The sequence below is a fragment of the Bombina bombina genome, chromosome 3, assembly GCF_027579735.1.
Source record: "Bombina bombina isolate aBomBom1 chromosome 3, aBomBom1.pri, whole genome shotgun sequence".
Classification (NCBI taxonomy): Eukaryota; Metazoa; Chordata; class Amphibia; order Anura; family Bombinatoridae; genus Bombina; species Bombina bombina.
This window is the reverse complement of record NC_069501.1, coordinates 1216582270-1216603877: the sequence shown is the minus strand read 5'-3', so window position 1 is coordinate 1216603877 and position 21608 is coordinate 1216582270. Positions and strand designations below refer to the sequence as shown.

The window sequence follows — 21608 nt, the reverse complement described above, 5'->3', positions numbered from 1 at the left end:
CCCGGAGACAATGGAGGAAGACCCAAAGGCCTTTCATAACTCAGTCAAGAGTAAGAGCTGCATCTAGATACACTATAAACAGCTTACGCGTACACCTGCAAGGTGTCAAGAGCTGCAACTGGTTTCAACCTGCAAACCTTCTGCATGCTGGATAGCTATCCTGTACAAGCTGTTGGATCAAGCCCAAAAGGACAAATCCAGAGGCCTAAAAATAAAGGCCAAACCGCTCAATAGCAGTAAGGGGCATTAAGCCCTCCCACCCTCCACTACATGGGGGAGGAAACTCTATGTTCTGATGAAATCAGATGTCAGATAGAATGACGCAGCAGAAAAACTCCCCTGCCCGGTCATCTATGACTGAAGGCTATAAGAACTGAAACAATCCTTCCCCCCTCATGGACCCACAGGTCCTCTTGAATGCTTAGTTGAACATGAAAAAACAAACAATAATAACCTGAGCACTCAGCGCTTCTACCGAACCAGCCAAGCAGAGCAGCGCCACGTGTCTGAACAGCCGCAAGACCAAATGAATCCGACAGGACCAGCCTGCACCTAGCGTCCCAACTGGCAAGCTGCGTAAATTCTCAATCGTAGGGAGAAAAAACAGAAAATATATATCTTTAACAGAGGACTAACATGTCCAAAACAACTTCCGAATAAGTAATAAGGAGTATGAATCCCAGATTGTTTCTGAAGGAAACAAAAAACAAATAAAAGACATCCCATCAGATATAAATATCCATTTGGCCGCAGGACCAGCCAAATGGAGCCCTATCTCATAAAACTGGGAAAGATCTCAAACAAATGGCAATCAGGAGTCTACTTCATGTCTAATGAGGTGCACCATTCGAATTATCAGACTGAAAATCCCCGTATATGGTAAGGATAGGGTCATTCAATAACTGAAAAACATGTCTGAGCAACACGCGAAGGCGCGCAATCCTGTAACGAAAGGCACAACACTCAGGGAAAGATACACCCGCGAGGAACTGTAGAGGACCTCCCCAAGGAAGAAGGCCTGGGACAATAGGGCACAAGCACATTCTCAAATAAACGTCTGGACTCTGCAGACGAACAATCGCCAACATTATGTGGAGGCGAAAACGTGCTGCAACCTCCGGGGGAAACATGCCACCCCGCATGGAGGAACCATAAACTGGGTTACCTGCAAGTGCAGAAGTATGATTTGGTAGGAACTCGCCTCTCGGAGGACAGGACCCCCAGAGGCGGATGGCTCAGCAGTCCCTTGATTCCCAGAGCCCGAGGAACCAGGCGCTCTGAAATGGCATACGGAACAAAACTGGCTGACAGGTGCAAACGAGCCCACTCCGGATTCATCACCGGACACAGAATCTGAAATCAAAATAGTCTCAGTATCAGAATCCTCTTTAACTGAATCTGAAAGTAACACAGTCTCAGCATCAGAATCTTCCATAACTGGATAGAGGATATTTAAATATGGACTAAAGTAGTAAAAACTAAAACGGCACCCGACACCCCTAATGGCTGGGGCACTCACCACCTCCTATGACCAGACCCCTGCGGACTAGAAAGTTTCCTTCGGCACGCGGTCGGAAATGCGGATATGGAAAAACGGAACGTAGCCACGCCCGAACACTACAGTCCAAAACAAGCGCCCAACCAAAAGGCCCTGTCACTTCAAAAGGCCTCAATGTTCCAACCACAAGCCCAGTAAACATCACACATAAGCAGGTTGAATCACATAACAAACATGATTATAAAACCCCCCCTGTTCAATAACCCCCCTCAGGAGAGATTAACTCTCGTTTCCAAGATACTAAAAGAGACTCACTTTTGACCCATATGTATAAGTTAGACCCGCAAGGTGGTAGCCTCTCGGGAAACATTCACATTACAGTACATTACAGTAAAATTAAACAATCTTACCGGAATCTACGCTGTGGAACAAGAACACGGCCCTTTAAGTGTGACTGATAGTAACATCGCCTCCGCCATGGACTTGAGAGAAGAAAGCAGGCAGTGAAGAGAAGTTCGACAACGCGGATTGCTTGAGGAGCTGTTAATATGAGTCGGGATGGTTTCGCAGAAAGAAACTCTCTGCATCTCCGGACTCTAACTTTCATCCAAGCCCTCACTGAGAGACTGACAGGACTACTTAAAACTTCTGTCCCATGCTTAAGAGTACTACCCTCCATAAGAGACAAAAACAAAAATTTAAAATTCTGACACTGGGGCGAATGACTGGGGGATGAGGGGAGTGGGAGGAGTATTTAAGCTTTTGGCTGGGTTGTCTTTGCCTCTTCCTGGTGGCCAGGTTCTTATTTCCCAAAAGTAATGAATGCAGCCGTGGACTCTTTCAATTTCAGAAGAAAAAGGACATTTAGCCCTTTTGCTGCCCATTAAAAATAAAAAATGTCCATTCTAAAAAAAAAACAACACCCCAAAACGAATAAAAAACATTACACAAAATAACAAACGAATTATCAAAAATAATAAAATGTATTCCTATTCTAATACCCATTTAAAAAAAAAAAAAAAAAAAAAAAAAAAACACCCCAAAATAAAAAAAACCTAATCTATAATAAACTACCAATAGCCCTGAAAAGGGCCTTTTGTAGGGCATTGCTCTAAAGAAATCAGCCCTTTTGCTCACAAATAAATACAAAGACCCACTAACATTACAAACCCCACCCCCCAAAGCCCACAAAATAAAAAACTATCTAAAAAAAACCCTAATCTACCCATTGCCCTGAAAAGGGCATTTGTATGGGCATTGCCCTTAAAATGACATTCAGCTCTTTTTCTTGCCCTTAAAAGGGCATTCAGCTCTTTTAAGAGTGCCCACCCTAATGTAAAAAAAAAAACCTTCAGACGGAGGTCCATTGATCTGACGTGGAGGTCCTCTCCATGCGATCGTCCGCCACACACTGAGGATTGAAATGCAAGGTACCCCTTTTATACTGGTGGTACCATTGCATTCCTATTGGCTGAAAAATTTGAATCAGCCAATAGGAATTAGGGCTGCTAAAATCCTATTGGCTGTTCAAATCAGCCAATAGGATTTAAGCAGCTCTCATTCTATTGGCCGATTCGAATCAAATAAAGATACCAAGAGAACGAAGAAAAATTGATAATAGCAGTATATTAGAAAGTTGCTTAAAATTGCATGCTCTATCTGAATTATTAAAGAAAAAAATGGGTTTCCTATCCCTTTAAAGAGACATTTAAAGAGACATTTAACGAGACATACGAGTGAATAAAAATGATCAGAAGCATAGCTGCCAATGACCTTACAAACCCGGCTCAGGAGCTACAATGTGTTGGGACTCATGAGCACAACATTATAAGTGTGCTTATCCCCATTACATGGGTTAAACACATGGTCAAAACAGGACGCTAATGCACAAATAGCATGCTCTAAAGAATCAGAGCTTTTAATTAATGCATAAAAATGTCCATTAAACAGCAGCTTCGTATGCAAGGTTTAAGCTTGTTTCTACTTTTCAGTTTACTTGAAGCTGAAATCTACTTTTGGACCAGGTTAGAATAGAGCCGGCAGGGAATTTTGTGGTAGACAGATAGACAGACAGAAAGATAGACAGACAATAGACAGACAGACGAATAAGATTTATAGAAAGATAGATAGATCTTGTATTTTCCTGAGAGACAGTTGACAGGCTAAGAAGTACCTTGAAAAAGTCTTGGATTGCTGTTGTAGCTTCACTGCGTATTCGAAGTAACGAGCTGAATGTGTTTGTTCTGCAGCGTAAGTGCGGGAACTGCCTGACATATTGTGGCGCATGTCGTTCTTTCAACTTAAAGGGGAAATCCTGCCACGAATGGAAAGCCAAGTTAGTATCATACGCAAACTTTATGTGCAAGTGACTTTTCTTAGAACCGGGGGGGGGGGGTTAAAAAAAAATACACAAAAAGGACCCTGCATATATATATACGGACAGTGAAATACAGTGATTTTTTTATATACATTAGCATAAGTATATTAAGATTGTTTTCAATCTGAATATATTCATAAAACTGCACAATGTATTTGCCATTCCTGATGCATGTTTATTGTAAACCTTTCTTTAAACAATTTCATTTTATCCAATCAGAATATTTTGTTACTATAACTCTTACTATAGAATAACACTGTCCGATAACTTTAATATCTTCTGCTTTCAGCTCCACGTTCTGTTTTTTGTGCAGACTTTTCACTATATGACCACGAACTTCCACCGAGCTTCCAAAACTAATGGCACTAAAATATAAAAAAGATCATTTTTCTAATCTTATATCACCAACTACACTGTCATAAAACCTATAGTAGAACAATATAATATCCATACAATGCAAAATAGTACGTCATAGCTTGCTCATAAAATGCCCAAACTTGAAATTTGCTAATAATAATATTCAGCATAACACAATAGAGAAATTAATTAGGTAAAGTGTACGTAAATGATAGACCTGTTCAAAATAATAAAAAAAAACACATAAACAGTGTATGAAATTAAAGGGACAGTAAAATATAAATTAATGTTTTAAGATTCAGATAGAGCATGCAATTTACACAGCTTTCCAGTTTACTTCTATTCAATCTGCTTTGTTCTCTTGGTATCCTTTGTTGAAGAGTAAACCTAGGTAGAATCATAGGAGCAAAAGAGTGTGCATATGTGTCTTTAGCACTCTATGGTAGCAGTGTCATAACAATGTTTGTAGCAATGTTATACATTGCTACCATAGAGTGCTATAGATATGTACACAATCCTAAACCTGCCTAGGCTTACTCTTCAACAAAAGATACCAAGAGAACAAAGCAAATCTGATTACGGAAGTACATTGGAAAGTTATTTTAAAATTACATGTTGTATCTGAATCATGATAAATTAATTCTGAATTTATTGTCCCTTTAAAGGGACACTGAACCCAATTTTTTTCTTTCATGATTCAGATAGAGCATGCAAATTTAAGCCACTTTCTAATTTATTCCTATTATCAATTTTTCTTCGTTCTCTTGCTATCTTTATTTTAAAAAGAAGATATCTAAGTTTTTTTTTTTATTCAGAACTCTGGACAGCACTTTTTTATTGGTGGATGAGTTTATCCACCAATCAACAAGAACAACCCAGGTTGATCACCAAAAATGGGCCGGCATCTAATCTTACTTTCTTGCATTTCAAATAAAGAAAATTTGATAATAGGAGTAAATTAGAAAGTTGTTTAAAATGTCATGCTCTATCTGAATCACGGAAGAAAAAATTTGGGTACAGTGTCCCTTTAAGTCAGAAGGGTAGTATCAGGATTTGTATAGTCATGAGTCTAGATGTAATATTTCCCCCCCCCCCCCCAGCATTTTAATCTAAGAATCCCAAGATTAAAGGGTCTGGTTGAAATGTAGTTCCAAATCCAAAAGAGCATACTGAGGTAGGCACTGAGTAGAGTGCAAATAACAAACATTATATGGCAGCTGCTTTTGCAACAATGTTTGTAACAATGTTACACATAGATCTCAAAATACATGCACACTCCTGTATATTTCTTTTTGTTCACACATCACAATCTGGTATATTTATGAGTCTCACATTTTGTTATCATATGTAAGTGTTATTTTCATGGGTATTTATGAACAAAGATATACATTTATGTGTGATGGAGAGGCTGAAAACACTGCTCTAGTACAGTGCAGAGTACAATACAAACGTTCACATTGGGCACCTTGATGCAGCGTTGACAAACTGATATCAAATTTATGGCAGATTATTTTAGATATGGCTCACACATTCTAGGGTAACAAATGTAAACAATTACACAAACACCCCCACAAATATTGTGTTTTATACTAGACTACTCAATCTATATATTGTGTTTTATACTAGACTACTAAATCTATATATTGTGTTTTATACTAGACTACTCAATCTATATATTGTGTTTTATACTAGACTACTCAATCTATATATTGTGTTTTATACTAGACTACTAAATCTATATATTGTGTTTTATACTAGACTACTCAATCTATATATTGTGTTTTATACTAGACTACTAAATCTATATATTGTGTTTTATACTAGACTACTAAATCTATATATTGTGTTTTATACTAGACTACTCAATCTATATATTGTGTTTTATACTAGACTACTCAATCTATATATTGTGTTTTATACTAGACTACTCAATCTATATATTGTGTTTTATACTAGACTACTCAATCTATATATTGTGTTTTATACTAGACTACTCAATCTATATATTGTGTTTTATACTAGACTACTCAATCTATATATTGTGTTTTATACTAGACTACTCAATCTATATATTGTGTTTTATACTAGACTACTCAATCTATATATTGTGTTTTATACTAGACTACTCAATCTATATATTGTGTTTTATACTAGACTACTAAATCTATATATTGTGTTTTATACTAGACTACTAAATCTATATATTGTGTTTTATACTAGACTACTCAATCTATATATTGTGTTTTATACTAGACTACTCAATCTATATATTGTGTTTTATACTAGACTACTAAATCTATATATTGTGTTTTATACTAGACTACTCAATCTATATATTGTGTTTTATACTAGACTACTAAATCTATATATTGTGTTTTATACTAGACTACTCAATCTATATATTGTGTTTTATACTAGACTACTAAATCTATATATTGTGTTTTATACTAGACTACTAAATCTATATATTGTGTTTTATACTAGACTACTAAATCTATATATTGTGTTTTATACTAGACTACTAAATCTATATATTGTGTTTTATACTAGACTACTAAATCTATATATTGTGTTTTATACTAGACTACTAAATCTATATATTGTGTTTTATACTAGACTACTCAATCTATATATTGTGTTTTATACAAGACTACTCAATCTATATATTGTGTTTTATACTAGACTACTCAATCTATATATTGTGTTTTATACTAGACTACTCAATCTATATATTGTGTTTTATACTAGACTACTCAATCTATATATTGTGTTTTATACTAGACTACTAAATCTATATATTGTGTTTTATACTAGACTACTCAATCTATATATTGTGTTTTATACTAGACTACTAAATCTATATATTGTGTTTTATACTAGACTACTCAATCTATATATTGTGTTTTATACTAGACTACTAAATCTATATATTGTGTTTTATACTAGACTACTCAATCTATATATTGTGTTTTATACTAGACTACTCAATCTATATATTGTGTTTTATACTAGACTACTCAATCTATATATTGTGTTTTATACTAGACTACTAAATCTATATATTGTGTTTTATACTAGACTACTAAATCTATATATTGTGTTTTATACTAGACTACTAAATCTATATATTGTGTTTTATACTAGACTACTAAATCTATATATTGTGTTTTGTGCCTCTTTTCCAGCTAGGCTCTTCATGTTATTATGCAGGGCTTGGAATGAGTATGTGCTATATACACTCATAGATAGACTGCAAAGAATGACTGACAGACAGATAGGTAAAAAGAGATAGATAGAATGATAAATAGATAGACTGATATATAGACAGAGAGACAGATAGACTGATATATAGACAGAGAGACAGATAGACTGATATATAGACAGAGAGACAGTTAGACTGATATATAGACAGAGAGACAGTTAGACTGATATATAGACAGAGAGACAGTTAGACTGATATATAGACAGAGAGACAGTTAGACTGATATATAGACAGAGAGACAGTTAGACTGATATATAGACAGAGAGACAGTTAGACTGATATATAGACAGAGAGACAGATAGTTAGACTGATATATAGACAGAGAGACAGTTAGACTGATATATAGACAGAGAGACAGATAGACTGATATATAGACAGAGAGACAGATAGACTGATATATAGACAGAGAGACAGATAGTTAGACTGATATATAGACAGAGAGACAGATAGACTGATATATAGACAGAGAGACAGATAGACTGATATATAGACAGAGAGACAGATAGTTAGACTGATATATAGACAGAGAGACAGATAGTTAGACTGATATATAGACAGAGAGACAGATAGTTAGACTGATATATAGACAGAGAGGCAGATAGTTAGACTGATATATAGACAGAGAGACAGATAGACTGATATATAGACAGAGAGACAGATAGACTGATATATAGACAGAGAGACAGATAGTTAGACTGATATATAGACAGAGAGACAGATAGTTAGACTGATATATAGACAGAGAGACAGATAGTTAGACTGATATATAGACAGAGAGACAGATAGTTAGACTGATATATAGACAGAGAGACAGATAGTTAGACTGATATATAGACAGAGAGACAGATAGACTGATATATAGACAGATATATAGACAGAGAGACAGATAGTTAGACTGATATATAGACAGAGAGACAGATAGTTAGACTGATATATAGACAGAGAGACAGATAGTTAGACTGATATATAGACAGAGAGACAGATAGACTGATATATAGACAGAGAGACAGATAGACTGATATATAGACAGAGAGACAGATAGACTGATATATAGACAGAGAGACAGATAGACTGATATATAGACAGAGAGACAGATAGACTGATATATAGACAGAGAGACAGATAGTTAGACTGATATATAGACAGAGAGACAGATAGTTAGACTGATATATAGACAGAGAGACAGATAGTTAGACTGATATATAGACAGAGAGACAGATAGTTAGACTGATATATAGACAGAGAGACAGATAGTTAGACTGATATATAGACAGAGAGACAGATAGTTAGACTGATATATAGCCAGAGAGACAGATAGTTAGACTGATATATAGACAGAGAGACAGATAGTTAGACTGATATATAGACAGAGAGACAGATAGTTAGACTGATATATAGACAGAGAGACAGATAGTTAGACTGATATATAGCCAGAGAGACAGATAGTTAGACTGATATATAGACAGAGAGACAGATAGACTGATATATAGACAGAGAGACAGATAGACTGATATATAGACAGAGAGACAGATAGACTGATATATAGACAGATATATAGACAGAGAGACAGATAGTTAGACTGATATATAGACAGAGAGACAGATAGTTAGACTGATATATAGACAGAGAGACAGATAGTTAGACTGATATATAGACAGAGAGACAGATAGACTGATATATAGACAGAGAGACAGATAGACTGATATATAGACAGAGAGACAGATAGACTGATATATAGACAGAGAGACAGATAGACTGATATATAGACAGAGAGACAGATAGTTAGACTGATATATAGACAGAGAGACAGATAGTTAGACTGATATATAGACAGAGAGACAGATAGTTAGACTGATATATAGACAGAGAGACAGATAGTTAGACTGATATATAGACAGAGAGACAGATAGTTAGACTGATATATAGCCAGAGAGACAGATAGTTAGACTGATATATAGACAGAGAGACAGATAGACTGATATATAGACAGAGAGACAGATAGACTGATATATAGACAGAGAGACGGATAGACTGATATATAGACAGATATATAGACAGAGAGACAGATAGTTAGACTGATATATAGACAGAGAGACAGATAGTTAGACTGATATATAGACAGAGAGACAGATAGTTAGACTGATATATAGACAGAGAGACAGATAGTTAGACTGATATATAGACAGAGAGACAGATAGTTAGACAGAGAGACAGATAGTTAGACTGATATATAGACAGAGAGACAGATAGACTGATATATAGACAGAGAGACAGATAGTTAGACTGATATATAGACAGAGAGACAGATAGACTGATTTATAGACAGAGAGACAGATAGACTGATATATAGACAGAGAGACAGATAGACTGATATATAGACAGAGAGACAGATAGACTGATATATATACAGAGAGACAGATAGACTGATATATAGACAGATATATAGACAGAGAGACAGATAGACTGATATATAGACAGATATATAGACAGAGAGACAGATAGACTGATATATAGACAGATATATAGACAGAGAGACTGATTGATAGACTGATATATAGACAGAGAGACAGATTGATAGACTGATATACAGTACAGACAGAGAGACAGATAGACTGATATAAAGACAGAGAGACAGACAGATAGACTGATATATAGACAGAGAGACAGATAGACTGATATATAGACAGAGACAGATTGATAGACTGATATACAGTATAGACAGAGAGACAGATAGATAGACTGATATTTAGACAGAAATACAGATAGAGTGATATATAGACAGAGAGACAGATAGACTGATATATAGACAGAGAGATAAATAGATATAGATAGACAAATAGATGGATAATAAAAACACAATACTCACTTATTTTTTAGATTTGGTTCAGCAACAATCTGGAGGCTTTCAAGACAAGAGCCATCATTAACATGCATGAACAAAACGTCCTTCTGCGCACGCACCGACCGTACCCATCCCTAGAGGAAAAACAGTAAAGTTCATCTAATTATTTGTACATTTTGAATAAAATAGAAATAAACTTGTGATTGAATCATAAATGCCAAGCTGCTGAAGGACGAGTCACATTTATTTCATTTATATTAAAGACAATTCAAAAGTTTTGAAAATATTCCATAAGACCACCTACAGTACAAGTGAGTGACTTCATAAATTTAATATAGCAGAATAAAAATAACATCACAGTTATAACTCTATTCATACATGAATTTAATGGTCTCATTTCCTTTTTGTTCAAGCCCAATTTTCCATCAAATGAGCTTTCAAAACTTGTGCAACATGTATATTGTACCAGGGTGCTGAAATCAATCAGTTTTTCTATATTACTTTTATGTATATCACAGGGATTTGAAACCCACATTTTTTCTTCCATGATTCAGATCGAGCATACAAGTTAAAGGGAAAGTTTAGTCAAAATTAAACTGAATCTTAGTTAAAAGCTTAACATAGGTAGTCTTATATGCTAATTTCCAAGCCCTTGAATGCCGTCTTTTATATGAATGCTTTTGACAGGTTTTCACATCTAGAGAGCATTAGTTCATGGGGGCCATCTAGATAACACTGTGCTCACGCCCATGGAGTTACTTATGAGAGGGCACTGATTGGCTTAAAAGCAAGTCTGTCAAAATAACTGAGATAAGGGGGCAGTTCAATAAATTGAATGCCCTGAATAAATCATGAAATACAGGGTTTAATGTTCTTTAATTTATGTCAAGTCTGCAAAAAGGTCCAGACCCCCTTTGTGGGATTAATGCAAACACAATAACAGTACAGTTTTAAAAATGAATAATAATGCTGAAGTTCTTGGCAAGCCATTAACAGAAGATTAAACTGAAAAGAATATGGCACAGTCATTCATGATTTATTTCCCCTATTTTTGCTGTTTGACTCCCTATAATACTTAAAGGGACGTGAAGCACAAAATGTTTATTTTATTATTCAGATAGATTATATAATTTTAAACAACTTTCTAATGAACTTCTATTATCAAATGTGCTTTATTCTCTTTGTATCCTTTGTTGAAGGAGCAACAATGCACAACTGGGACCTAACTGAACATCAGGTGAACCAATAACACGAGGCATATATGTGCAGCCACCAATCAGCAGCTAGCTCCCAGTAGTGCTTTCGACTTTACTGTTCCTTTAAGTATTGTAACATTTAACTAATCCTGCAACATTCTACACAATGATTAGTTAGCTCACAGCACAAGCACATTTACAGTTTTGTTATTTCGACTGTTTACCAAAATAAATTCAAGTTACAGTTAAATAATGAATATGGGTTTAAAGTGCAGTTTTACTGATTTAATTTGAGGGTATTCACATCCAAATTGGAGGAAGGGTTTAGTAATTACAGCTCTTTAACCCCTTAACGACCAAGGAACGTGCAGGGTACGTCCTACAAAAACTGGCACTTAGTGACCAAGGACGTACCCTGCCCGTCCTCAGTATTTTCAAGCGCTGGAAGCGATCGTGATCGCTTCCAGCCACTTTCAGGTTATTGCAGTGATGCCTCAATATTGAGGCATCCTGCAATAAAAAAATGTAGGCATCCGATGCAGAGAGAGCTACTCTGTGGCACTCTCTGTATCGGCCAGCGATGGTACCGATCATTGGTGGGTGGGAGCCATAGCTGGGAGGAGGGTGGGCGGCCCATCGTTGGAGGATAACCGGATCCTGTCCCCTTTGTGTTTCCTGGAGCGCTCGAGGGGGCGGGAGCGCGCGCACGCTACATTAAGTTAAACACAAGTCAAAGGAGGGAGAGGGAAATGGAGGGAGAAGGAGGGGGGGGGGGAATTGGATTTTTTTTTTTTTAGAAAAACTATACAATTTTTAAAAAAACAAAACTTTATGGGCTATAAATAGATAATCTACAAAACATTTATGCAAAGAAAAAAACGAGTGTATAATGTCCCTTTAACTGCTGGGCATAATACAAGTGTGGTGCGCAGCGGCATTTAGCGGCCTTCTAATTACCAAAAAGCAATGCCAAAGCCATATACTGTATGTCTGCTATTTCTGAACAAAGGGGATATATGTAGAAAAGTACTCCAGCCACCAGCAAACTTTTGAGAATAAAGGTCTTTTAAACAAGAAAGCTTGCTGGTGGCAGGAGTACTTTTCTACATATGCCTGTTTGGAGAACAAAGATTTGGCAAATCTTACTCCGTGCTCCAAAATCAGGTGTACTGTTCTCCTTTTTCTTTTTTTCTGAACAAAGGGGATCACAGAGAAGCATTTACTAAAATTTGTAAAAAAAGTGAACGATTTTTTTTATTTGATCGCATTCGGCGGTGAAATGGTGGCATGAAATATACCAAAATGGGCCTAGATCAATACTTTGGGTTGTTTACTAAAAAAATATACACATATGAAGGGATATTCAGGGATTTCTGACAGATATTAGTGTTACAATGTAAATATCGCTAATTTTGAAAAAAATGGTTTGGAAATAACAAAGTGCTATGTATTTATTGCCCTATAACTTGCAAAAAAAAGCAAAGAACATGTAAACATTGAGTAATTCTAAACGCAGGACAACATTTAGAAACGATTTAGCATGGGTGTTTTTTGGTGGTTTTAGATATGTAACAGATTTTGGGAGTCAAAGTTAGAAAAAGTGTGTTGTTTTTTTTAATTTTTTCCTCATATTTTATAAAAAAAAATTATAGTAAATTATATGATATGATGAAAATAATGTTATCTTTAGAAAGTCCATCTAATGGCGAGAAAAACTGTATATAAAATGTGTGGGTACAGTAAATGAGTAAGAGGAAAATTACATCTAAACACAAACACCGCAGAAATTTAAAAATAGACCTGGTCCTTAAAGTGAATGTAAAGTTTGAGGAATGAGTGCCCAGTTTTTAATAATCCTATTAAAAACATGGGCACTTTCATTCATCAAACTTTAAATTACACTGCTTTTGTTAAAATACTTACCTTTTCTTTCTGCAAGCCTCTCCAGCCCGTCGCAAACCTCTTCTTACGTCAGGAATGACGATTCCGGCATCCTCCAATCACGGCTTCCCCCCGGGGTAATCATTGCCTAAAGCAACGCTGTGATTGGTGGAAGGCTGGAATCGTCATTTCTGACGTCGGCAGAGGCTTGCGACGGGCGGAGGAAGCGCTGGAGCGGCTTGCAGAAAGAAAAGGTAAGTAGTTTTAAAAAAGCAGTGTAATTTAAAGTTTGATGAATGAAAGTGCCCATGTTTTTAATAGGATTATTAAAAACCGGGCACTGATCAAAATTTATTCACTTTAAGGGTAAGAAAATTGAAAAATGGTCTGGTCACTAAGGGGTTAATATGTAGCTCCCTTTTTTTCAAGGAATCAAAAGTACTTGGACAATTGACTCAAAAGCTGTTTCATGGACAGGTGTGGGCTATTCCTTCGTTATTTTATCATCAATTAAGCAGGTAAAAGTCTGGAGTTAATTCTAGGTGTCGCATTTACATTTGGAAACTGTTGTTGTGAACCCACAACATTCGTTCAAAGGAGCTCTCAATGTAAGTGAAACATGCCGCAAAAAAAAAAAAAGAAAGAAAGAAATCTATCAGAGAGATAGCAGGAACATTAGGAGTGGCCAAATTAACAGTTTGGTGCATTCTGAGAAAAACAAAAATGCACTGGTGAGCTCTGCAACACAAAAAGGCCTGGACATCCACGGAAGACAACAGTGGTGGATGATCGTAGGATCCTTTCCATCGTAAAGAAAAATCCCTTCACAACATCCAGCCAAGTGAAGAACACTCTCCAGGAGGTAGGCATGACATTATCCAAGTCTACCATAAAGACTTCACAAGAGCAAATACAGAGGGTTCACCACAAGGTGCAAACCATTCATAAGCCTCAAGAATAGAAAGGCCAGATTTGACTTTGCCAAAAAATATTTAAAAAGCCAGCTCAGTTCTGGAATAGCATTCTTTGAACAGATGAAACTAAGATCAACCTGTACCAGAATGATGGGAAGAAAAAATTATGGAGAAGGCTTTGAACGGCTCATGATCCGAAGCATACCGCATCATCTGTAAAACATGATAGAGGCAGTGTGATGGCATGGGTATGCATGGCTTCCAATGGCACTGGGTTACTGGTGTTTATTAACCCGTTAAGGACCACAGCACTTTTCCATTTTCTGACCGTTTGGGACCAGGGCTATTCTTACATTCCTGCGGTGTTTGTGTTTAGCTGTAATTTTCCTCTTACTCATTTACTGTACCCACACATATTATATACTGTTTTTCTCGCTATTAAATGGACTTTCTAAAAATAACATTATTTTCATCATATCTTCTAATTTACTAGAATTTTTTTTATAAAATATGAGGAAAAAATTGAAAAAAACAACACACTTTTTCTAACTTTGACCCCCAAAATCTGTTACACATCTACAAACACCCATGCTAAATAGTTTCTAAATTTTTTCCTGAGTTTAGAAATACCCAATGTTTACATGTTCTTTGCTTTTTTTGCAAGTTATAGGGCAATAAATACAAGTAGCACTTTGCTATTTCCAAACCACTTTTTTTCAAAATTAGCGATAGTTACATTGGAACCCTGATATCTGTCAGGAATCCCTGAATATCCCTTGGCATGTATATATATATTTTTTTTAGAAGACAACCCAAAGTATTGATCTAGGCCAATTTTTGTATATTTCATGCCACAATTTCACCGCCAAATGCGATCAATTAAAAAAAATCTTTTTTTACAAACTTTAGGTTTCTCACTGAAATTATTTACAAACAGCTTGTGCAATTATGGCACAAATGGTTGTAAATGCTTCTCTGGGATCCCCTTTGTTCAGAAATAGCAGACTTATATGGCTTTGGCGTTGTTTTTTGGTAATTAGAAGTCCGTTAAATGCCACTGCGCGCCAGACATGTAATATGTCCAGCAGTGAAGGGGTTAATTAGGGAGCTTGTAGGGTTAATTTTAGCTTTAGTGTAGTGTAGTAGACAACCCAAAGTATTGATCTAGGCCCATTTTGGTATATTTCATGCCACCATTTCACCGGCAAATGCGATCAAATAATAAATAAAAAAACGTAAGTTTTTTCACAATTTTAGGTTTCTCACTGAAATTATTTACAAACAGCTTGTGCAATTATGGCACAAATGGTTGTAAATGCTTCTCTGGGATCCCCTTTGTTCAGAAATAGCAGACATATATGGCTTTGGCGTTGCTTTTTGGTAATTAGAAGGCCGCTAAATGACGCTGCGCACCACACGTTTATTATGCCCAGCAGTGAATGGGTTAATTAGGTAGCTTGTAGAGAGCTTGCAGGGTTAATTTTAGCTTTAGTGTAGAGATCAGCCTCCCTCCTGACACATCCCACCCCCTGATCCCTCCCAAACCGCTCTTTTCCCTCCCCCACCCCACAATTGTCCCCGCCATCTTAAGTACTGGCAGAAAGTCTGCCAGTACTAAAATAAGGGTTGTTTTTTTTTGGGGGGGTTTAAAAAAATAAACTTATTCTGCTGTGTAAGATCCCCCCTTAGCCCCCAACCTCCCTGCCGCCCCCCAAACAGCTCTCTAAAGCTCCCCCCTCTACCTTATTGTGCGCCATCTTGGGTACCCAGATTGCCATAAAATGATGGGGGTTTTTTTGTTTTTTTTTCTGTAGTGTAGCTGCCCCCCCTCAATATCCAACCCCCCACCCCCTCCCAGATCTCTTAGCTCTGCATCGGGTGGTTAACAAATGTTTTTGCAGGATGCCTCAATATTGAGGCATCACTGCATTAACATGAAAGCGGTTGGAAGTGATCAGGATTGCTTCCACCGCTTGGAAACACCAACGACGTACAGGGTACGTCCTTGGTCATTAAGGACATTTTTTTGTAGGATGTACCCTGTACGTCGGTCGTTAAGGGGTTAATGATGTGACAGAAGCAGCCAGATTAATTCTGAAGTGTATAGGGATATATTGTCTGCTCAGATTCAGCCAAATTTAGCAACATTTACAGATAAACAATGACCAAAAACATACTGCGAAAGCAACCCAGTAGTTTTTTAAGGCAAAGAAGTGGAATATTTTGCAATGGCCGAGTCAATCACCTGATCTCAACCCGATCGAGCATGCATTTCTCTTGCTGAAGACAAAACTTAAGGCAGAAAGACCCATGAACAAAAGACAACTGAAAACAGCTGCAGTAAAGGCCTGAAAAAGCATCATAAAGGAGGAAGCCCAGTGTTTGGTGATGTCCATACGTTCCAGACTTCAAGCAGACATTTCCTGCAAAGGATTCTCGACAAAGTATTAAAAATTAACATTTAATTTATGATTGTGTTAATTTGTCCAATTACATTTGAGTCCCTGAAATAAGGGAACTGTATATGAAAATGGTTGCAATTCCTAAACATTCCATACTATATTTTTGTTCAACCCCTTGAATTAAAGATGAAAATCTGCACTTCAATTGCATCTCGTTTGTTTCATTTCAAATCTATTGTTGTGGCGTACAGAGACAGAATTATGAACATTGTGTCAGTGTCCAATTATTTCTGGACCTAACTGTACGTGAAGAAAAATTGTGGGGACCTCTTTTTTTTTTAAATGAAGAATCAATACTCACAGGAAAAAAGGTAAGAAGTAAAATCAGACCAACGCAATGTATTAGAAGGATTTAAATCCACTTTTATACTTCTTCCCTTCCTCAGGAACAATTTGTATTTACAGGGTTTTTTTCCATTAATCATTTCATTATAATTTGACCTACCTGGATTTTAATACTTCTTGTGCTTCCATCAAGTTGAGTCAATGCCTCGTGCACGCTGAGCTTTGAAGCTACCCCAGAATGTGTTCGGTAGCAGGTGTGCCACGAGCAGTGACGCAGGATCACAGTAACCAGTCTCCTGGGAGTGAACATGTATTTGGCAGGACAGGACAACTCTTTGGCTTTCTGAAATGTGCAGTGTCTGTGATCAACACATGATCATTATTCTGGAATAGAAATGATATTCAGAGACATAGAACAACTAAACTGTGCATTTAAGGACACTTAAAAGGGACATAATACTTATATGCTAAATCACTTTAAAGTGATGCAGCATAACTGTAAAAAGCTGACAGGAAAAGATCACCTGAACATCGCTATGTAAAAAAGGAAGATATTTTACCTCACAATTTCCTCAGCTCACCAGAGTAAGTGCTGTGTAAACAGTTATACTTCAGCTGCTGCCCAGCATTTTACTGTAATCTCATGAAATTTAATTGTAAACTTCCTTAAAATGAATAGGGAAATAACATGAGTGTGCATGATGCACGCTCCCTTGCAAGTCCCGTGACAGGCATATTGATTTGCTGCTTAAAGGGATATTAAACCCAATTTTTTTCTTTCATGATTCAGATAGAGGTTGGAATTTTAAGCAACTTTCTAATTTACTCCTATTATCAATTTTTCTTCGTTCTCTTGCTTTCTTTATTTGAAATTTTTGGTTCAGGTGATATTTTGTAGTCAGCTTTTTACAGCTACGCTGCATCACTTTCAAGTGTTTCAACATTTGGGTATCATGTCCCTTTAAATACATTAAAATTGCATAATCATCAAATATATAATAAAAACACGTGTTCAAATTAGTAAAATATATTTTTTTTCTGTCAAATTTTCTTCCCCTGCACGGTGTGACAGCCATCAGCCAATCAAAAAATGTGTATTACCTATATACTGTGAATTCTTGCACATGCTCAGTAGGAGATGGTGCCTCAGAAAGTGTGCATATAAAAACACTGTGCAAATTTTGATAATGTAAGTAAATTGGAAAGTTGTTTAAAATTGAGTGTTCTATCTAAATCATGAAATTTTTATTTTGACTTTAGTGTTCCTTTAACTACAGTTATATAAACCATACGTATAGAATATATACATACAATATATATAACCAGGTATTATTATTATTTGATTATTATCGGTTATTTGTAGAGCGCCATTATCAGGCACATTTTCAAAAGTGGAGAATCGTTCCTTTACAATGTTTTATGGAGGAAATATATATGCGATTTATTTTTATAAAGCACACGGTTTGGTTTATAGTGAATTCACTGAATTCACCTGTTCCGTTTTTGCACTTAAAAAGAGTGGGTTTTGTTCTTTCAACAATAGATGTTCCTGTGTTGAAAAATAAACATGTTTTTGTGCAAGTGAGGAGTTTAACTGCCCATCAATATATTACTGGGGCAGTGGGAGACTTCCTTCTTAGCCAATGGCCTTCTATCCCACAGACCAGCTGTGTACACACATGCACCTGCTGAAACTGAAAGAATTCTTTCTTGCTTGATTAAGATAGAGCATACAGTTTAAACAACTTTACAATTGACTTATTATCAGATTTGCTTCATTCTCTTTGTATTCTTTGTTGAAGGAGAAGCAATGCACTACTGGGACTTAGCAGAACACTAATGGTAGAAAATGAAAAGAAGCAGATATGTGCAGCCACCAATAGCTCCCAGCAGTGCATTGCTACTACTGAGTATACCTAGGTATTCACCTAGGTATTCTTTTCAACAAAGGATAACAAGAGAATAAAACAAATTATAGAACAGAAGTAATTTGGAAAATTGTTTAAAATTACAGGCTCTATCTGAATCATGAAAGTTTAATTTTGACGTTACTGTCCCTTTAAATATACAGAGGTTATACTGCTGCAAAAAACATTTGAAAATGCTGGTACCATTATGTATTTTAACAAATTATTTGGATTATAACATCACGTAATGTGGAAAAAGAAATAACACTAGGGTATATTATATTTTATTCCATGTATAATTTATTACCAAATCAGGTCTCTGAAACAAAGAATACAAGCATTGGGATACCTGATAATATATAAATTATATTATGTAGATTGATAAACACATTGTAAAAGGCTTCACACTGTCAGAATAGTAAATTATAAAATGCCATGTGTCATTGTCATCTCACCTACAGAATGTGCCAGTCATCTTACCTACAGAATGTGCCATTGTCACCCACCCACTAACATATTCTAATACAGCATGTGCCACAATTAAATATATAGTATAGTATTGTTATACAGAAATGTACCACCTATACAGTAAAACTATTGTACATTTTTTAATAACTTCCAGTACCCCATAGTGTCACTGTAACCTATACACAAACAAGCTCTAATACAGAAAGTGTTAGTGCCACTCAGTATAAATGTCACCTATACAGGTACAAGATATAGCATAAACTCACATCCTATACAGTAACACGTCTAAGAATGTTACTGACATCTATGCAGAAATAAACTGTAATACAGCATGTACTTCTGTTACATATGGAGAAACAAACTACATACAGCATGTGTCACTTAGTCATATGTAAAACATGTTCATTTATAATGAATGATATGCATTAAACTAGATGACACACATCATTTATATATTGTAGCCCTGGCGCATAGTATAGACTTCCCTCACAAACACCCCCCTATACAAAATTCATCCACACCAATTGTGTCCCCTAAAGTATTGCCTTATCTAGTCTCAACCATTGCCTTACTCTGCTCTGCATGAAGAAGGACAGACCCTGGTAGCGGAAGCGACGTAATTATCATAGCGCAGAGACTTACTGGGAAATGTAGTCCATATTTCATGAAAGTGATGTACGTTTTTTTTAGGGAATTACGTTTGCACGCACCGCAAAGGTTTGCAGGGAAATGTAGTTTGCTTCGGCCGAAGTATAAAATCTACATAGCGAGCTGAGCCTTAGGGTGGTTTGGTTGCGTTTTTTTTTGTACTTGCTATACCAAGCTATCAGTGTTTAGCATCCCATGATCGTTTATTATCTGAATAAACCACCAACCTCCACTGTATGTGAACCATAAACCTCAATATTAATGAATAAGAATTTAATGGAAAAAGCAACAAAAAAGTATATGTTGAAAAACTATATATTCTTTATGCGTATATATTTATATCACCATGTAAAACGTTAAATGGATATAGAAAATTAAAATATATTTTCCTAAACTAGCAAGAATGATAAACAGGGATTGTGTCATATAGTTTTAACACAAACACCCATTCTAGTAGGGCATGATTTATATGGCTTACAAAGCAGAGTATAACACCTCCCAACATTTGTGGTTAGTTATTACTAGGGACTCTGGAGGTTGACAGAGCTGCTCTCCTGTCGAGAGATGCTTACCATAGAATTGTGCTTACATGGGCAAAATTAATTTCAACATAGTGCCCATCGATTCATGCTCCTCTGACTGCTCAAGTATCAAACAGCTGACTGTTAGGTAACTGAGCCTCAGTCCCACCTCCACAAACTCCAGGGAGGGTGCTATGACAAGGTTATAAATAATTAATTTGAAGTTAAATAACAAATGTGTCCTTCAAACTTTGTTTTCGTCAAAGAATCCTCCATGTGCAGCAATTACAGCCTTGCAGACCTAGTTCTAGTTGTCTGTTGAAGTAATCTGAAGAGATTTCACCCCATGCTTCCTGAAGAACCTCCCATAAATTGGATTGGCTTGATGAGCACTTCTTATGTATGGTCACGCTGCTCCCACAATGGCTCAATAGGGTTGTTATCAGTTGGCTATGCTCCATTAAAGACAGAATACCAGCTGACTGCTTCTTCCATAAATACATCTTGCATACTTTGGAGCTGTTCTTTGACTTATTGCCCTGTTGTAGGAGGAAATTGGTTCCAATCAAGCCCTTGCAAAATAGAGTGAAAGCCTTCCTTCTTCAAGGTCCCCTTTACCTTGTATAAGTCTCCCACTTTTCCACCACCAAAACACCTCCAGACCATCAAATTGCCTCCACTATGCTTGACCAATGGCGTCAAGCACTCCTCCAGCATCTTTTCATTTGGTCTGTGTCTCACAAATGTTCTTCTTTGTTTTCCAAACACCTCAAACTTAGATTTGTCTGTCAATAACACTTTTTTCCCACTCTTCCTCTGTCCAGTGTATGTGTTTTTTTCTTTTTTTTCTTCTTAATCTTTTTTTATTGGCCAATATGAGATATTCCTTTTTCTTTGCAACTCTGCCTAGAAGGCCAGCATCCTGGAGTCGCCTCTTCACTGTTGACGTTGAGACTGGTGTTTTGCGGGTACTATTTAAAGAAGCTGCCC

The 21608-nt window shown here is 36.4% G+C and overlaps 1 protein-coding gene across 3 annotated transcripts in view; it reads right to left on the bottom strand.

Annotated features, from left to right (window-relative positions):
* The window catches only part of NARS2 (asparaginyl-tRNA synthetase 2, mitochondrial), a 192423-nt gene extending 172363 nt beyond the window's left edge, over positions 1 to 20060 (bottom strand). For 2 of the 3 annotated variants that reach the window (XM_053708675.1, XM_053708677.1), the window contains exons 1-5: positions 20022 to 20047; positions 17235 to 17458; positions 10361 to 10470; positions 4120 to 4240; positions 3672 to 3812 (exon numbers count right to left, since the gene is read on the bottom strand). In XM_053708675.1, coding sequence (XP_053564650.1) covers positions 3672 to 3812; positions 4120 to 4240; positions 10361 to 10470; positions 17235 to 17384 — 522 coding nt within the window. In that variant the 5' untranslated portion in view covers positions 17385 to 17458; positions 20022 to 20047. Of the gene's footprint in view, positions 1 to 3671; positions 3813 to 4119; positions 4241 to 10360; positions 10471 to 17234; positions 17459 to 20021 lie in introns of all 3 variants that reach the window. The other variant, XM_053708676.1, reaches the window with a different exon arrangement.
* Positions 20061 to 21608: the final 1548 nt, after the last annotated feature.